The following is a 19,403-nucleotide window of genomic DNA, read 5'->3' on the forward strand; positions in this document are numbered from 1 at the left end:
TAAGCTACTGAGGTAGAAAAGCTGTGTTTGTGCATACATTATGTCTGCCTATGTGTAGTTTGTATATGTGTGAATCTGTAAATGTGTGTGTGTGCATACTTAATGCTCTTGTACACGTTCCCACATGCACTTGCCTAGCTAATGCATCAGCCTAAATCACCCTACAGTAATTATACAACATTAGCGAGGCAGTGTCCTGTGCATTAACGCCTTGATTCAGATGGAAAACAAGCCATAATGGCCTCCATTTTCTACAAGCTATTAGGACGTGTTATTTAGTTCCCCACCTTACTGTCCATAGAATTTCAAAGCAAACAGCTGGAGGCAGGGCTTTCTCCTATTGAGCTCCATTTTTATGGAATGGTCTGCCTGTTCATGTGAGAGACGCAGAGTCGGTCTCAACCTTTAAGTCATTACTGAAGACTCATCACTTCAGTAGGTCCCATGATTGAGTGTAGTCTGGCCCAGGGATGCAAAGGTGAACGGCAAGGCACTGGAGTAACGAACCTCCCTTGCTGTCTCTGCCTGGCCGGCTCCCCTCTCTCCACTGGGATTCTCTGCCTCTGACCCTATTACCGGGGTTGAGTCACTGGCTTACTAGTGCTCTTCCAAGCCGTCCCTAGGAGGGGTTTGTCACTTGAGTAGGTTGAGTCACAGATGTGATCTTCCTGTCCGGTTTTGTGCCCCCTCGGGCTTGTGCAGGTGGAGGAGATCTTCGTGGGCTATACTCAGCCTTGTCTAAGGGTAGTAAGTTTGTGGTCTGTTGATATCCCTCTAGTGGTGTGGGGGCTGTGCTTTGGCAAAGTGGGTGGGGTTATATCTTGCCTGGTTGGCCCTGTCCGGGGGTATCGTTGGACAGGACCACAGTGTCCCCCGACCCACCCCTGTCTCAGTCTCCAGTATCTATGCTGCAATAGTCTATGTGCCGGGGGGCTATGGTCAGTCTGTTATATCTAGTGGATAGGGTCAGTCTGTTATATCTGGTGTAATACTCCTGTCTTATCTGGTGTCCTGTGCGAATTTAAGTATGCTCCCTCTAATTCTTTCTCTCTCCCTCTCCTCCCGGACGACCTGAGCCCTAGGATCTTGCCTCAGGACTACCTGGCCTGATGACTTCTGGCTCTCCCCAGTCCACCTGGTCGTGCTGCTGCTCCAGTTTCAACTGTTCTGCCTGCGGCTAGGGAACGCTGATCTGTTCACCAGACGTGCTACCTTGTCACGAACCTGCTGTTTTTGTTTTGGCTCTCTCTACCTCTCAATACCTCTCTCTACCTCTGAATGTTTGGCTATGAAAAGGCAACTGACATTTACTCCTGAAGTACTGACCTGTTGTACCCTCTACAACCACTGATTATTATTTGACCCTGCTGGCCATCCTTGAACATTTGAACATCTTGAAGAACAAGCTGGCCTTAAATGGCCATGTACTCTTATAATTTCCACCCGGCACATCCAGAAGAGGACTGACCAGGTTCCTGCCTTTCTAGGGAGTTTTTCCAAGCCACAATGCGTCTACATCTGCATTGCTTTCTGTTTGGGGTTTGGGGCTGGGGTTGAAGACCTTGGCTTGGCTGATTGGGGGACTGGTGTAAAAATCAGTGAGGTGGAAGGATGCTCACCTGAGTTCTGTGCTGTCCGCCAGAGAGATGGCAGGTTTCCTCACTGCACTGCTGCAGGCTTGGTTGTTACTGCAGAGTCAAACACAGAAGTAGTTTAGCATGCATACAGTATAAATCATACCACAAGACAGCTCAACACAACAGACCAGAGATATCGCTCATGTCTAGGCCCTGGTCAGGTCATGGGGTCAGGAAGTTCTCATTTCATATAATTAAAGTGACAAAGACTAGAATGGCAATGGAATGTATAGCGGGCGTTTTATGAGCTGATCCCTCCCCCCAAATAAATTGTACATAGATGTTTTCCCCAATCGTTTCCTATGACCGAAAAGAGCTTATGGACATCAGAACAGCGATCAGTAACCTCGATTTGGAAGAATATTCCTACTTCAACGAGTCGGCGGCTCATGACATACTGCTCACCCCGGACCAGGCCCTATCCCCTCAACACTCAGAAGAGAAAGAGACGGCGATATAGAGGCCGACGTGCGGGCACCCTGATGAAACTACGGCTACGAGTAAATAAACCACCTCTGTTCTATTGAATGTACAATCACGGGAGAACAAACTGGACGAGCTCCGCTCGAGACTATCCCATCGACGGGATCTGAAGAATTGTAATATCCTATGTTTCTCGGAAACTTGGCTGAACAAGGACATGGATAATATACATCTAGCTGGCTTTTCTATGCATCAGCAGGACAGAACGGCAGTATCAGGTAAGCTCAAGGGGGGTGGCGTGTGTCTCTTACTTAACAACAGCTAGTGCGCAATCTCTAATATTAAAGGAAGTCTTGAGGTTCTGCTCGCCTGAGTTAGAATACCTCATGATAAACTGTAGACCATACTATTTACCAAGTTTTCATCTATATTTTTCGTAGATGTCTATTTTCCACCACAAACCAATGCTGGCACTAAAACCACACTCAACGAGCTGTATAGATCCATTAGCCAACAAGTAAATGCTCATCCAGAGGCAGCGCTCCTAGTGGCCGGTGATTTTAATGCAGGAAGACTTATCTAATTTCTACCAGCATGTCACCTGTGCAACTAGAGGAGAAACAGCTCTAGATCACCTTTACTCCACACACAGAGACACATACAAAGCTCTCCCTCACCCTCCATTTTGCAATTATGATCATAACTCTATCCTCCTGATTCCTGCTTACAAGCAAAAACTCAAACAGGAAGTACCAGTGACGGACGTGGTCCGATGAAGCGAATGCTAAGCTACAGAACTGTTTCGCTAGCACAAACTGGAATTTGTTCCGGGAATCATCCTATGGCATTTTCAGAGTTTACCACATCAGTCACCAGCTCCATTAATAAGTGCGTTGACGACGTTGTCCCCACATTGACCGTTGACATACCTTTCCCAACCAGAAGCCACGGGTTACAGGCAACATCCACATTGAACTAAAGCTGCCACTTTCAAGGAGCAGGACACTAACCCGGACGGTTATAAGAAATCCCGCTACACCCTCGAAGAACCATCAAACAGGCAAAGGACTAAGATCGAATCCTATTACACTGGCTCAGACGCTCGTCGGATGTGGCAAGGCTTGCAAACTATCATGGATTACAAAGGGAAACTCAGCCACGAGCTGACCAGTGACGTGACACTACCAGACAAGCTTAATGCCTTCTATGCTTGCTATGAGGCAACACAGAACCATGCGTGAGAGCACCAACTATTCTAGACGACTGAGTTATCACCCTCTCCGTAGCCGATGTGAGGAAAACCTTTAAACAGGTTAGCATTCACAAGGCCGCAGGGCCAGACGGATTACCAGGACACGTACTCAGAGCATGCGCTGACCAGCTGGCCAGTTTATTCACTGACATTTTAAACTTCTTCCCGACCCAGTAATACCGACATGCTTTAAGCAGACCACCATAGTTCCTGTGCTCAAGAACGCCAAAGGTAACCTGTCTAAATGACTATCGCCTCGTAGCACTCACATCTGCAGCCAAGAAACGCTTTGAAAGGCTGGTCATGGCTCACATCAACACCATCATCCCAGACACCCTGGACCCACTCCAATTCGCATACCGCACCAACAGATCCACAGATGATGCAATCTCTATTGCATTCCACACTGCCCTTTCCCACAAGGAGCACCTACATGAGAATGAGGTTCATTGACACCATAGTGCCCTCCAAGCTCATCATTTTTTACATTTCCCTGTTTTGTCATTGAGCAGACACTCTTATCCAGAGTGCGTACATCTTCACACTGGTCCGCCGTGGGAATCGAACCCACAACCCTGGTGTCGCAAGCGCCATGCTCTACCAACTGAGCCACACTGGACTGACCATCACTAAGCTAAGGACCCTGGAGGGTTGTGGGCTAGTGTGTACGGCCCATTACATCACTGGGACCAAGCTTCCTTCCATCAAGGACCTCTATACCAGGCGGTGTCAGAGGATGGCCCTAAAAATTGTCAGACTCCAGCCACCCAAGTCTGGAACCAAAAGGACCCTGAACAGCTTCTACCGCCAAGCCATAAGACTGCTAAATAGTTAAATAGTTAACCAAATAGCATTGACCCTTTTTGCATTCATCTTTCTGACTCATCACATACGCTGCTGCTACTACTGTCTGTCACTTTGTTCCTAGTTATAGGTACTTATCTACCTCAATTACCTCGTACCCCTTCACATCGACTCGGCACCGGTACCCCTTGTATATAGCCAAGTTATCGTTACTCATTGTGTATCTATTAATAAGTGTTTGACTTTTCTATTATTTCTCTATTTTCTTTCTCTCTGCATTGTTGGGAAGGGCCCGTAAGCATTTCACTGTTAGTCCACACCTGTTGTTTACGAAGCATGTGACAAACTAGTATTTGATTTGAAGTGAAAAAAAACCCAGCGTAAATCACAACTGAGAATGAACACCAGTGCAGGCAGGATAAATGGCCGAGGAGAAATACAGACAGAGATCATTCCGTGTGTTGGCTCCGCAGCTTGACAGGTGCTACGAAGTAATAGGAGGCGGCTGCTTCCCTGCTAAGGCTAAGCTGTAGAGTCAGAGGTCAATAAGAGACGAGGACAGAGGAGCACATAGACTAAAGGAAGGAAACAACGCCTTGAAGGCTCTGCCGCCTCGCCAGTGAGCTGTGAAATGTGAATCACAGAGGCCAGTGCTCCGTCTCCCTCTCTGTCTGCTCTCAACCTGTTCTCGCTGCTCTTGTCCCCCTCACTGAGAGCCAGTAGGTGCCTCATATCCTAGCTGAAGCGAAGAGGGATGGATGTGGGAGGTAGGAAGGAAAAGAGAAAGAGAGAATGGTGTATTCATGAATTTACTGGTTAATGTGTGTGTGTGCGTCTCTCTGCCGGTCTGTGAATGTGCGTGTGCATGTACGTGCCTGCGTGTGTTTAACTCCACACTATCCAGGGTCCCTCAGCAACACTCAGCAGGGATTAGACTGGCGGTAACTCTCTCATTAAAGAGGAGCCAAGGGGATGGACAGAAATACCCAACAGAAGAAACAGAACAGGAAGCCATTCCTGGACACTGAGTCATGATCAAGCTGTCTGTCTCCTCTCCACACACACATAGACCATGGCCTGTACCACCTCCCACCTCCCCTAGTCACTCCCACCAGGAGAATAATTAAAAATAGATGTTCAATTCCCTACACACACACACACTCCACCTAGCCAACCAGCTATTATCAGCACCATCTCTACCAGCCTCTACCTACGGCATTCCTATTAGGCAGATTAGTCAATGGCTAAGGTTGGTAGAGACCCAAAAGACTGAGGCAGCAGTAGATCTTCACTTAGGGAGAGGAAGAACCTCAGGCAGGAAGGTGACAGAGGAATTGACTCAGTGGGGACATGTAATATACCTACTTATTGATTCAGTGTTATGCTTATGTGATGCCCTTTAAGTGTAAGAGCTGTTTGAAAAGACCACCTGAAATTGTACAGTGTACAAAACATTAACTTCTTGTGAATAGGGGGCGCTGTTTTCACTTTGGTAAAAAATCGTGCCCAATTTAAACGGCCTCGTACTCTATTCTAGATCGTACAATATGCATATTATTATTGGATAGAAAACACTCAAGTTTCTAAAACTGTTTGAATTATATCTGTGAGTAAAACAGAACTCATTTTGCAGCAAACTTCCAGACAGGAAGTGAAAAATCTGAAAACGATGCTCTGTTCCAGGGCCTGCCTATTCAATTGCCTAATATTTATGGATATGCATGCACTGCATACGCCTTCCACTAGATGTCAACAGGCAGTGGAAGGTGGAATGGGGTGTCTAGCTTGATCTGAGGTCGAACAAGAGCTCTTGGAATGACGTGACCAGAATTTCCTTTCTCTACCTAGGCGCGGGAAGTGCCTCCATGTTGTCTTATGATAAGCGTTCGGTATACACGGCTAATATCTCCGGCTCTGTTTTTATTTGATAGATATTAGAAAAACATCATAAAGTAGGTTTTTTCAACCGAGTTTCATCAGTTTATTCAACGTTTAATGGGACTTGGAGTGTTCCGTTCTCTGCGTCGAGAGAAATTGGGAACATCATCAGCATTGGCTAGCCTTGGAGCGAATTCGACAGGAGAGAAGGACATTCTAAAACCAAACAACGATTTATTCTGGACATAGGACTCCTTGTACAGGATTCTGATGGAAGCTCAGCAAAAGTAAGAACAATTTATGATGTTATTTCGTATTTCAAAATGTTGAGTCCTATTATTCGCCCTTTTTGCGGGCGCTGTCTCGCTATAACGTAAGCTGTTTGTTATGGTAAAGTTATTTTAAAAAATCTAACACGGCGGTTACATTAAGAACTAGTGTATCTTTCATTTGCTGTCCAACATGTATTTTTTAGTAAAGTTTATGATGAGTTCTTTGGTCAGATTAGGTGAGTGTCCAAAATATCTCCGGACAATTTGGTGAATCGATGCTACATATTCACAATGTATAACCACGGTTTGCAGCTCTAAATATGCACATTTTCGAACAAAACATAAGTGTATTGTATAACCTGATGTTATAAGACTGTCATCTGATGAAGTTGGTCAAGGTTAGTGATTAATTTTATATATTTTGCTGGTTTTTGCGAATGCTATCTATGCGGTGAATAAATGCGGTTGTGTGTTTGGCTATTGTGGTAAGCTAATATAATGCTATATTGTGTTTTCGCTTAATTTGCTGTACACCATGTATTTTTCATAAATGTTATGATGAGTATTTAGCTATTTCACGTTGCTCTCTGTAATTATTCTGGCTGCTTTGGTGATATTTTTGATGGTAGCTGCAATGTAAAACTATGATATATACCTCAAATATGCACATTTTCGAACAGAACATACATTTATTGTATAACATGTTATAAGACTGTCATCTGATGAAGTTGTTTCTTGGTTAGTGACTAATTATATCTCTATTTGGTCGGTTTTGTGATAGCTACCTATGCGGTAGAAAAATGGTGAAAATATGCGGTTGAGTCTTTTGCTATTGTGGTTAGCTAATAGAAATACATAGTGTTTTCGCTGTAAAACATTTAAAAAATCGGAAATGATGGCTGGATTCACAAGATGTTTATCTTTCATTTGCTGTATTGGACTTGTGATTTCATGAAAATTATATTATATGATATCCCTGTCGCGTTAGGCTAGGCTATGCTAGTCAGCTTTTTTGATGAGGAGGATCCCGGATCCGGGAGAGAGAAGCGGTAGAGGTTTTAAGAACTGACCTGATGAATCCAGGTGAAAGCTATGATCCCTTATTGATGTCACTTGTTAAATCCACTTTAAAATCAGTGTAGACGAAGGGGAGGAGACAGGTTAAAGAAGGATTTTTAAACCTTGAGACAATTGAGACATGGATTGTGTATGAATACCATTCACAGAGTGAAAAATATTTATGTGCCTTCGAACCGGGTATGGTAGTAAGTGCCAGGCGCACCTATTTTTGTCAACTGCAACGTCGCTGTTTTTTTTTTCATGCGGAACAGTTTCCTGTGCGTATGAAGAATGGTCTACCACCCAAAGGACATCCAGCCAACTTGACACAACTGTGGGAAGCATTGGAGTCAACAAGGGACAGCATCACTGTAGAATGCTTTCGACACCTTGTAGAGCCCATGCCCGTTGAATTGAGGCTGTTCTGAGGCCAAAAAGTGTGCTGCAACTCAATATTAGGATGACTGTTCTTAATGTTTTATGCACTCAGTGTATAGTATTTGACTTGTTGATGAGTCACTTTGAAATATCCTTGTTTTTGAAAGAAAAGCACATTTTTCGATCATTAAAATAAAATAGATCAGAAATACAGTATAGACATTGATAATGTTGTAAATGACTATCGTAAATGGAAACGGCTGATTTTTTTATGAAATCAGCAACCATCACTCCTGTGTTCCAATGGCACATTGTGCTAGCTAATCCAAGTTTATAATTTTAAAAGGCTAATTGATCATTAGAAAACCCTTTTGAGATTATGTTAGTACAGCTGAAAACTGTTATTCTGATTAAAGAAGCTGGCCTTCTTTAGACTAGTTGAGTATCTGGAGCATCAACATCTGTGGGTTCGATTACAGGCTCAAAATGGCCAGAAACGAAGAACTTTCTTCTGAAACTCTATTCTTGTTCTGGGAAATGAAGGCTTTTCCATGCAAGAAATTGCCAAGAAACTGAAGATCTCGTACAACGCTGTCTACTACTCCCTTCACAGAACAGCGCAAACTGGCTCTAACCAGAATAGAAAGAGTAGTGGGAGGCCCCGGTGCACAACTGAGCAAGAGGACAAGTACATTAGAGTGTCTTGTTTGAGAAACAGACACCTCACAAGTCCTCAACCGGCAGCTTCATTAAATAGTACCCGCAAAACACCAGTCTCAACGTCAACAGTGAAAAGGCGACTTCGGGATGCTGGCCTTCTAGGCAGAGTTGCAAAGAAAAAGCCATATCTCAGACTGGCCAATAAAAATAAAAGATGGGCAAAAGAACACAGATAGTGGACAGAGGAAGATTGGAAAAAAGTGTTATGGACAGATGAATCTAAGTTCGGATCACAAAGAAGAACATTCGTGAGACGCAGATTTTTTTTTTTTTAATGCTGGAGGAGTGCTTGACGCCATCTTTCAAGTAGTGGAGAAGGTGTAAAGTTAAGTTCCTTGGCGTACACATCACGGACAAACTTAAATGGTCCACCCACACAGACATCGTGGTGAAGAAGGCACAGCAGCCTCAGGAGGCTGAAGAAATTCGGCTTGTCACCAAAAACATTCACACACTTTTACAGATGCACAATCGAGAGCATCCTGTCGGGCTGTATCACCGCCTGGTACGGCAACTGCTCCGCCCACAACCGTAAGGCTCTCCAGAGGGTAGTGAGGTCTGCACAACGCATCACTGGGGGCAAACTACCTGCCCTCCAGGACACCTACACCACCCGATGTCACAGGAAGGCCAAAAAGATAATCAAGGACAACAACCACCCGAGCCACTGCCTGTTCACCCCGCTATCATCCAGAAGGCGAGGTCAGTACAGGTGCATCAAAGCTGGGACGGAGAGACTGAAAAACAGCTTCTATCTCAAGGCCATCAGAATGTTAAACAACCATCACTAACATTGAGTGGCTGCTGCCAACATACTGACTCAAATCTCTAGCCACTTTAATAATAAAAAATTGGATGTAATAAATGTATCACTAGTCACTTTAAACTATGCCACTTTATATAATGTTTACATACCCTACACTACTCATCTCATATGTATATACTGTACTCTATACCATCTACTGCATCTTGCCTATGCCGTTCTGTCATCGCTCATCCATATATTTATATGTACATATTCATTCCTTTACACTTGTGTGTATAAGGTAGTTGTTGTGAAATTGTTAGATTACTTGTTAGATATTACTGCAAGGTCAGAACTAGAAGCACAAGCATTTCGCCAAGCTCGCATTAACATCTGCTAACCATGTGTATGTGACAAATAAAATGTAATTTGATTTAATTTGGTGGAGGCAATGTGATGGTCTGGGGGTACTTTGGTGGTGGTAAAGTGGGAGATTTGTACAGGGTATAAGGGATCTTGAAGAAGGAAGGCTATCACTCCATTTTGCAACGCCATGCCATACCCTGTGGATGGCACTTAATTGGAGCCAAATTCCTCCTACAACAGGACAATGACCCAAAGTACAGCTCCAAACTATGCAAGAACTATTTAGGGATGAAGCAGTCAGCTGGTATTCTGTCTATAATGGAGTGGCCAGCAGTCACCGGATCACAACCCTATTGAGCTGTTGTGGGAGCAGCTTGACCGTATGGTACGTAAGAAGTGCCCATCAAGCCAATCCAACTTGTGGGGGTGCTTCAGGAAGCATGGGGTGAAATCTCTTCAGATTACCTCAACAAATTGACAACTAGAATGCCAAAAGGTCTGCAAGGTTGTGATTGCTGCAAATGGAGGATTCTTTGACGAAAGCAAAGTTTGAAGGACACAATTATTATTTCAATTAAAAATCATTATTTATAACCTTGTCAATGTCTTGCCTATATTTCCTATTCATTTTGCAATGCATTATATGTATGTTTCTGAAAATGTAGCTACTAAGATGTTCTAATAAGCCTAAACCTACAGAGCAGTACATTACTTTACTGATTTCCCCTGTTAGTCAGAGAGAATGCTACTGTGTACCATCTCTGTAGCATTAAAGGCCCAGTGCAGTCAAACAAGTGATTTTCCTGTGTTTTCTACACATTTCCAACCTATGAGGTTGGAATAATACTGTGAAAAAAATAAAATAATGATGTCCTTTTAGTGTAGGAGTTGTTTGAAAAGGCCACCTGAAATTTCAGCTTGTTTTGGTGGGATGGAGTTATGGTCTGCCTGGTGACATCACCAAACGGTAAATTAGTTAATAGACCAATAAGAAACAGTTACAAACATCTCTGCCAACAACAGCTAGTTTTCAGTTTCCCCCTCCCCACTCAGACCACTCCCAGACAGTCCGAGCAAAATTCTTGCTTGAGAAATTGTACTTTGCTAAGAAACACATTTAGTTTATTTTTGACCATTTTAAATCGAAAACAATAACAGTAAGGTACTTAATTGTTACCCTGTAAATTATTTGATATTGAGATAAAAACAGCTGCTTTGGACCATTAATCAAGGCTTATATTTCCCTCACCAACTTTAAACATCAGCTATCTGAGCAGCTAACCGATCGGTATATAGTCCATCTGTAAATCGCCCACCCAATCTACCTACCTCATCCCCATACTGTTTTTTATTTACTTTTCTGCTCTTTTGCACACCAGTATCTCTACTTGCACACCATCATCTGCTCATTTATCACTCCAGTGTTAATCTGCTAAATTGTCATTTTTCGCTACTATGGCCTATTTATTGCCTACCTCCTCATGCCTTTTGCACACACTGTATATAGACTTTCTTTTTTTCTACTGTGTCATTGACTTGTTTATTGTGTTATTGGCATGTTTATTGTTTATTCCATGTTATTCCATGTGTAACTCTGTGTTGTTGTCTGTGTCACACTGCTTTGCTTTATCTTGGCCAGGTCGCAGTTGTAAATGAGAACTTGTTCTCAACTAGCCTACCTGGTTAAATAAAGGTGAAATCAAAAAAATGTAAAAGGAGGAAGTAAGCGCTAACCACAGTGGTGCTAACACTTGTTGAAAAACATAATAACACAGTAATTACGAGACATTGTAGTGATGTTGTGGTGCGGTTGTAGTAATGTTGTCCTACTCACTCTATCTCCATGCTCAGCAGCTCCAGGAGAGCGGTGAAGATGCCCATGTCATACAGCAGGAACACGTTGTGGCGAGACCAGTGGATCACGTCCGCGTCCGTGTCGCACTCATCAAACACCCCTGGGGAACGCCACACAACAGACACACATAGGCTTCAACAGATGCTCACTCACCACACAACACTCTCCCCCCGCTTCTCCTTTACCCAAATCCAGACAGCTGATGTCCTAAAAGAGCTGCAGAATCTGGATCCCTACAAATCAGCTGGGCTAGACAATCTGGACCCTCTCTTTCTAAAATTATCCGCCGCCATTGTCGCAACCCCTATTACTAGTCTGTTCAACCTCTCTTTCGTATCGTCTGAGATTCCTAAAGATTGGAAAGCGGCCGCGGTCATCCCCCTCTTCAAAGGGGGAGACACTCTAGACCCAAACTGTTACAGACCTATATCCATTCTGCCCTGCCTTTCTAAGTCTTCGAAAGCCAAGTTAACAAACAGATCACCGACCATCTCGAATCCCACCGTACCTTCTCCGCTATGCAATCCGGTTTCCGAGCTGGTCACGGGTGCACCTCAGCCACGCTCAAGGTCCTAAACGATATCATAACCACAATCGATAAAAAAAGACAGTACTGTGCAGCCGTCTTCATTGACCTGGCCAAAGCTTTCGACTCTGTCAATCACCGTATTCTTATTGGCTCAATCTTTGGGAATCTCAGACGATACGAAAGAGAGGTTGAACAGGCTAGTAATAGGGGTTTGCAACAATTTTGGCAGATAATTTTAGAAAGAGAGGGTCCAGATTGTCTAGCCCGGCTGATTTGTAGGGGTCCAGATTTTGCAGCTCTTTCAGAACATCAGCTATCTGGATTTGGGTGAAGGAGAAATGGTGGGGGCTTTGGCGGGTTGCTGTGGGGGGTCCCGGGCAGTTGACCGGGGTAGAGGTAGCCAGGTGGAAAGCATGGCCAGCCGTAGAGAAATGCTTATTGAAATTCTCATTTATAGTGGATTTATCGGTGGTAATAGTGTTTCCTAGCCTCAGAGCAGTGGGCAGCTGGGAGGAGGTGCTCTTATTCTCCACAGACTTTACAGTGTGCCAGAACTTTTTTGAGTTTGTACTACAGGATGCAAATTTCTGTTTGAAAAAGCTAGCCTTAGCTTTCCTAACTGCCTGTGTATATTTGTTCCTAACTTCCCTGAAAAGTTGCATATCACGGGGGCTATTCGATGCTAACGCCACAAGATGTTTTTGTGCTGGTCAAGGGCAGACAGGTCTGGAGTGAACCAAGGACTATATCTATTACTAGTTCTACATTTTTTGAATGGGGCATGCTTATTTAAGATGGTGAGCAAGGCACTTTTAAAGAATAACCAGGCATCCTCTACTGACGGGATGAGGTCAATGTCATTCCAGGATACCCCGGCCAGGTCGATTAGAAAGGCCTGCTCGCAGAAGTGTTTTAGGGAGCGTTTGACACTGATGAGGGGTGGTCGTTTGGTCGCAGACCCATTACGGATGCAGGCAATGAGGCAGTGATCGCTGAGATCTTGATTGAAAACAGCAGAGGTGTACTTGGAGAGCGAGTTAGTTAGGATGATATCTATGAGGGTGCCCGTGTTTACGGATTTGGGGTTGTACCTGGTAGGTTCATTGATAATTTGTGTGAGATTGAGGGCATCAAGCTTAGATTGTAGGATTGGCGGGTGGGTTAAGCATGTCCCAGTTTAGGTCACCTAGTAGCACGAGCTCAGAAGATAGATGGGGAGGCAATCAATTCAGATATGGTGTCGAGGGCACAGCTGGGGGCAGAGGGTGGTCTATAGCAAGCAGCAACAGTATGATGATGATGATGATTACCCTGTGCCAGGTAGAGGATGGCCCGGGCCACCTTCAGCCTCTTGTCCCGGTCAGTGACCTCCAGAGCATCTAGTAGTCTCATCACATAGGCCCTCTGCTGCTCCTGACCCAGCTCAATCCACCTCCTCCCCCGCACTGCAGAGAGACAGGGACAGGGTGAAAGAAACCAGGTGAGTCATGTCACTTTGTAGGACTGTGTGACCTTGTGACTCTGAGTTTGGACGTCTGTCGCTCTCTTATTCTATTCACTTCTTTCTCCCATTCCCTCACTTTTTATTTTCTTCGTCCATTTCTCTCCCCCTCGCTCTCTCTCTCCCCCACTCCCTCCCTGCCCTTTTCACACGTGAAAAAGATTAGCAGGGATCAGGTCTGGTCATTAAACTCACACTGACCCAGGAGCAGCTAGCGGTCTCAGAGTCAAAGTGTCCTGGCACCCATGTGACGACCCTCCCACTCTGTCTGCCGTATTCTCTCTTTGTTCTTGTTTCCTTATTAGGATGCCGGTGGGCGGAGTTGGGAGGGTCGTCAGCTACATGGGAAACACCTGAGCCCAGTGTGTCCCAGGATAAATACACCACTTCCCCATTCATGGAGGAGACTCTCTCCATGCAGACACCTTTATAGATTTGGTTGTGTTTCTTGGTGTTTTTTTGGTTGGTTGCTTTAGCATCTTTCAACACCCTGCATTATCACATTCATGCATGCAAAACACTATATATATAGTAATAAAGTAACTAGGTATAATATACAATGATGTGTGTAATCAGTAATCAGTAGTGTAAGTGAGTGTTTTGCATGCATGAATGTGATAATGCAGGGTGTTGAAAGATGCTAAAGCAACCAACCAAAAAAACACTGTAACTGTCACCATTGGCCTCATGGTGAAATCCCTGAGCAGTGTCCTTCCTCTCCAGCAACTGAGTAATCTTTGTAGTGACTGGGTGTATTGATACACCATCCAAAGTGTAATTAATAACGTCACCATGCTCAAAGAGATAATCAATGTCTGCTTTATTTTCTTTTTTTTTACCCATCTACCAATTGGTGCCCTTCTTTGTGATGCATTGGAAAACCTCCCTAGTCTTTGTGCTTGAATCTGTGTTTGAAATTTTAAGCAAATTTTTACCCCTGAACGTATTTAGGCTTGCCTTAATAAAGAGGTTGAATACTTATTGACTCAAGACATTTCAGCTTTTCATTTTTAATTAATTTGTAAAAATGTCTAAAAACACAACTCCACTTTGAAAATATGGACCATTGTGTGTAGGCCTGTGACACAAAATCTTAATTTAGGCGGTAACACAACAACATGTGTTAAAAGTCAATGGGTGTGAATACTTGCTGAAAGCACTAACTCTCTGACAAAACTTCACTGTATAAAGTTCATCCCATGTAACTTTTAATGCGCAGCTCTGATAAGTGCTCTGATAATGTCATTATGGTAAAAGTGCTTGGAGAGTAGTGACGCAGAGGACATGGGTGCATAACAGATATAGCAGTGATGGAGAGTGGCAGTCTGGCAGATGTGTTAAAACATTGATGAGGGCCCCGTCACCGTTTGACATATTTAAAACCCAGATACAGGGAGACAGCACATCTCCTATCTCTCGCCGCAGCACAGACAGACAGCCAAGCTTTCCACGGATCCATCTATTCATTCCTATTGGCTTTATGGGAAACAGAGTGGGAAGAACAAGACCTAGCCTAGCTCTCTTAATTTATGTAATATGCTGCAGCTGCAACAGAATTGCCCTTTGGGGACAATAAAGCTCTGTGAAATTGTATGCCTGGCGCTACACATGTATTGTTCCTCATTATGAACCTTCCTTTAACTCAGTAAGCTGGGTAGGAATACAACCACATTTACAGCACAGAAACGAACTGGGCTAGAGTTTGAAAGAATGTGAGAGGGGTCGAATGGATGTGGAGATTAGACCAGCAAAATGGACACCGTCCAATTCATCCGGTCAAAAAGGATTCACATTAGGAGATAAAACGTAATCGACCAGCTGTTTAATAACAATGCTCATGATATGGAACAGTTGGTCACGGTAGTAGGCTATGGCGGTTGTCTATTCGCGGCAAAACCACAGCTAAGGCAGCTCTGTTTGTCATGGCGCTAAGAGAGGCAACGGCTACAGAGCAGAGTTTGGCAAGATGTGCGTGTTCCTGTATGTATGTATGTACAGTTGAAGTCGGAGGTTTACATACACCTTAGCCCAATACATTTAAACTCAGTTTTCACAATTCCTGACATTTAAAAATTCCCCGTTTTAGGTCAGTTAGGATCACCACTTTATTCTAAGAATGTGAAATGTCAGAATAATAGTAGGGAGAATGATTTATTTCAGCTTTTATTTCTTTCATCACATTTATTTGGTAGCATTGCCTTTATATTGTTTAACTTGGGTCAAACGTTTCAGGTAGCCTTCCACAAGCTTCCCACAATAAGTTGGGTGAATTTTGGCCCATTCCTCCTGACAGAGCTGGTGTAACTGAGTCAGGTTTGTAGTCCTCCTTGCTCGCACACGCTTTTTCAGTTCTGCCCACAAATTGTCTATAGGATTGAGGTCAGGTGCTTTGTGATGTCCACTCCAATACCTTGACTTTGTTGTCCTTAAGCCATTTTGCCACAATTTGGAAGTATACTTGAGGTCATTGTCCATTTGGAAGACCCATTTGCAACCAAGCTTTAACTTCTTGACTGATGTCTTGAGATGTTGCTTCAATATATAAACATACTTTTCCATCCTCATGATACCATCTATTTTCTGAAGTGCACCAGTCCCTCCTGCAGTAAAGCACCCCCACAACATGATGCTGCCACCCCCGTGCTTCACGGTTGGGGAGGTGTTCTACGGCTTGCAAGCCACCCCCTTTTTCCTCCAAACATAACGATGGTCATTATGGCCAAACAATTCTATTTTTGTTTCATCAGACCAAAGTATGATCTTTGTCCCCATGTGCAGTTGCAAACCATAGTCTGGCTTTTTTATGGCGGGTTTGGAGCAGTGGCTTCTTCCTTGCTGGGCGGCCTTTCAGGTTATGTCGATATGGGACTTGTTTTACTGTGGATATAGATACATTTGTACCTGTTTCCCCCAGCATCTTCACAAGGTCCTTTGCTGTTGTTCTGGGATTGATTTGCACTTTTTGCACCAAAGTCCGTTCATCTCTAGGAGACAGAACACATCTTCTTCCTGAGTGGTATGACGGCTGCATGGTCCCATGGTGTTTATACTTGCGTACTATTGTTTGTACAGATGAACGTGGTACCTTCAGGTGTTTGGAAATTGCTCCCAAGGATGAACCAGACTTGTGGAGGTCTACAATTTATTTTCTGAGGTCTTGGCTGATTTCTTTTGATTTTCCCATGATGTCAAGCAAGGAGTTTGAAGGTAGGCCTTGAAATACATTCACAGCTACACCTCCAATTGACTCAAATTATGTCAATTATCCTATCAGAAGCTTTTAAAGCTTTTTCTGGAATTTTCCAAGCTGTTTAAAGGCACTGTCAACTTAGTGTATGTAAACTTCTGACCCACTGGAATTGTGATACAGTGAATTATAAGTGAAACAAATCTGTCTGTAAACAATTGTTGGAAAAATGACTTGTGTCATGCACACAGTAGGTGTCCTGTCCTAACTGACTTGCCAAAACAATAGTGTGTTAATTAACAAGAAATTTGTGGAGTGGTTGAAAAAGGATTTTAATGACTCCAACCTAAGTGTATGTAAACTTCTGACTTCAACTGTATGTGTGACCTTCTCCCAAAACCTCCTGCTGAAAGTGTCAGGTTAGAGCAAGCAATCAGACACACACACACACACACACACACACACACACACACACACACACACACACACACACACACACACACACACACACACACACACACACACACACACACACACACACACACACACACACACACACACACACACACCACTGCTGACAGTTCACTTGTATACTCTCCCTCCTTCTCTCCATTTGAACCACTTACAGAAAAAGGGAAATGTTACACCTGGGAGCGGTCAATTAATCAGCTCCCTCGACCCTCTCTCCCTTTCCCTCTGTCCATCTCTCTCTTTCACCCCCTCTCTCTATCAGACTTTCTCTTTCCGGATGATTACCATGGCGAGAATCCACTCCATTACACTTCTACATACTCTCTCTCCGTAAACGCTAGAATAACAGGCAAACACATTAGAGGGTATGCAAACAAACAGCGTGTTCAAGGTGAGTCAGAAAGCCTTTTGGCACATTCACTGCTTTAGAAAAAAAAACATGCGCGCGTATGCACAAGAACACGCACGAACGAACACACGCACGCACGACGCACACACACACACACACACACACACACACACACACACACACACACACACACACACACACACACACACACACACACACACACACACACACACACACACACACACACACACACACACACACACATAGTTGGCTGGAAAGACAAATCCGCCACTGACAGGCAAGAAGGTAACAGTACCATGGCTCCTGAAATCCTCCTCAAAGTAGTCCCTGTTGAGGGCGAACTCGGGCTCCTCCGTGTAACTGTATATCTCTGTGGACAAACAGGAGAGACAGGGGAACCATCAGACAGACAGGATGACATACAGTACAGTACTGAAGGATTCAACCGAGGTAATGTCATGAAAGACATCACGGGGTATACTGTAGTGGAAGCCCTGTATGGCTCAGTTGGTAAAGCATGGGATTTACAACGCCAGGATTGTGGGGTTGATTCCTGGGGCCGCACATTTGTCAAATTTATGGAAGTCGCTTTGGATAAAAGTATCTGCTAAATTGCATATATTATAAGCCAACTGTCCCACTAAGTCCCTTTCATTAAGAATCTATTTTGGCTCCCAGTTATCCTTTCTGTAGAGTGTTTTTGTTAGACTCATGACATCGTTGACTAATCCTTCTTCAGCGAGTATACAGTAGTTAAAGTCCAACTGTCACTCCAGCCTGAGGAACAGTCACAAGAGAGCAACTGTAGTGTGCGTTTGTGTCAGCTAATGCCTCAGGGGGACTAGCTACCTAACCAATGCAGCTGCATTCAACAAGGGAAAACTATGATCTTGCGTTGACTCAATCCCATGTAGCTGCTGACAGCGCAGCACTGTACAACAGTGATCACCAAAGCTACAGGGGTTACCTTGCATGATTTTGTTCCAGCACCTGCTTCAACTAATCAATAAGGTGCTTGAATAAGGTGCTTTGTGGTTGGAACAAAAGCCTGCCCAATAGCTGCCCAGGTCTAGGGTTGGTGACCGCTGGGTTAGGGTTTAAAGACCGTACCTGAGAGTTCAGCAGTCAGGCTGTCTGTGTCCCCATACTCAAACTCCAGGTTAGGGGACTCCATGGAGCTCTGAAAACAGAAAGCAACATTGAAGTCTAGGCAGAACTGCAAAGGGAAATGAAGGCACATGACACACACACACCCCCCTGAATTCCTTTATAACTATTGCTTGGCTATGCAAATACAGGCAACAATCAGAGTGGAAAAACTGAATGAGAGGTGCACAGGAGTCAACATGCCCTGCATTTCAGAATGGGTTAACGGACGTATCCAGTTAAGGATCTTTGATGCCGCTCTGACATTAGCCTCACCCCATGCCCTCTGGGCATTTTACTGCAGGACACCATAGTACACACACACGCGCACACGCACACGCACACGCACACACACACACACACACACACGGCGAGAATAAGGACAGAGACAGAGCCCACCTCTGTTTGCCGTCATAGCCTCTAAAAACATTATTTTCCCAGGTTGAGACAGACTGATAAAGTATGCATGATCTCACCAGTTATCAAAGCACCACAGAACAACAACATTCTCATACTGCCAGCCAACACAAAAGATTGTAGCACTTGGACAGAGACAGACTAGACTTTGAAATAGGTTGAGACCTGCCGTTAGTCAGCCTTGAGAGAGTGTCTCAGCAGCAATTTAGTGACAAAGAAAATGACAGCCAATTACGGTCCTTAAATGGCATGTGTCAGTGCCTGAGCCTTTGCTGAAGTGTGAGGACTGTCTGTAGTTGTTTTTCCATGCATCCTACCAGAGAAGGGCAGCAATAGCCAGGGATAGGCGAACATCTGTAATTCACTGGAACCTGAAGAACCCAAAGCCTCAGA

The 19,403-nt window shown here is 44.2% G+C and overlaps 1 protein-coding gene across 1 annotated transcript in view; it reads right to left on the reverse strand.

Annotated features, from left to right (window-relative positions):
- The window catches only part of LOC120031791 (striatin-interacting protein 1 homolog), a 33,563-nt gene extending 14,942 nt beyond the window's left edge, over positions 1–18,621 (reverse strand). Inside the window, exons 1-5 of the mRNA XM_038977611.1 lie at positions 18,558–18,621; positions 17,743–17,817; positions 13,229–13,363; positions 11,369–11,489; positions 1,620–1,688 (exon numbers count right to left, since the gene is read on the reverse strand). Of these exons, the coding sequence (XP_038833539.1) occupies positions 1,620–1,688; positions 11,369–11,489; positions 13,229–13,363; positions 17,743–17,817; positions 18,558–18,621 (464 nt within the window). The remainder of the gene's footprint in view (positions 1–1,619; positions 1,689–11,368; positions 11,490–13,228; positions 13,364–17,742; positions 17,818–18,557) is intronic.
- Between the last annotated feature and the right edge of the window lie 782 nt (positions 18,622–19,403).

The sequence above is a fragment of the Salvelinus namaycush genome, chromosome 38 (assembly GCF_016432855.1).
Source record: "Salvelinus namaycush isolate Seneca chromosome 38, SaNama_1.0, whole genome shotgun sequence".
Taxonomy (NCBI): Eukaryota; Metazoa; Chordata; class Actinopteri; order Salmoniformes; family Salmonidae; genus Salvelinus; species Salvelinus namaycush.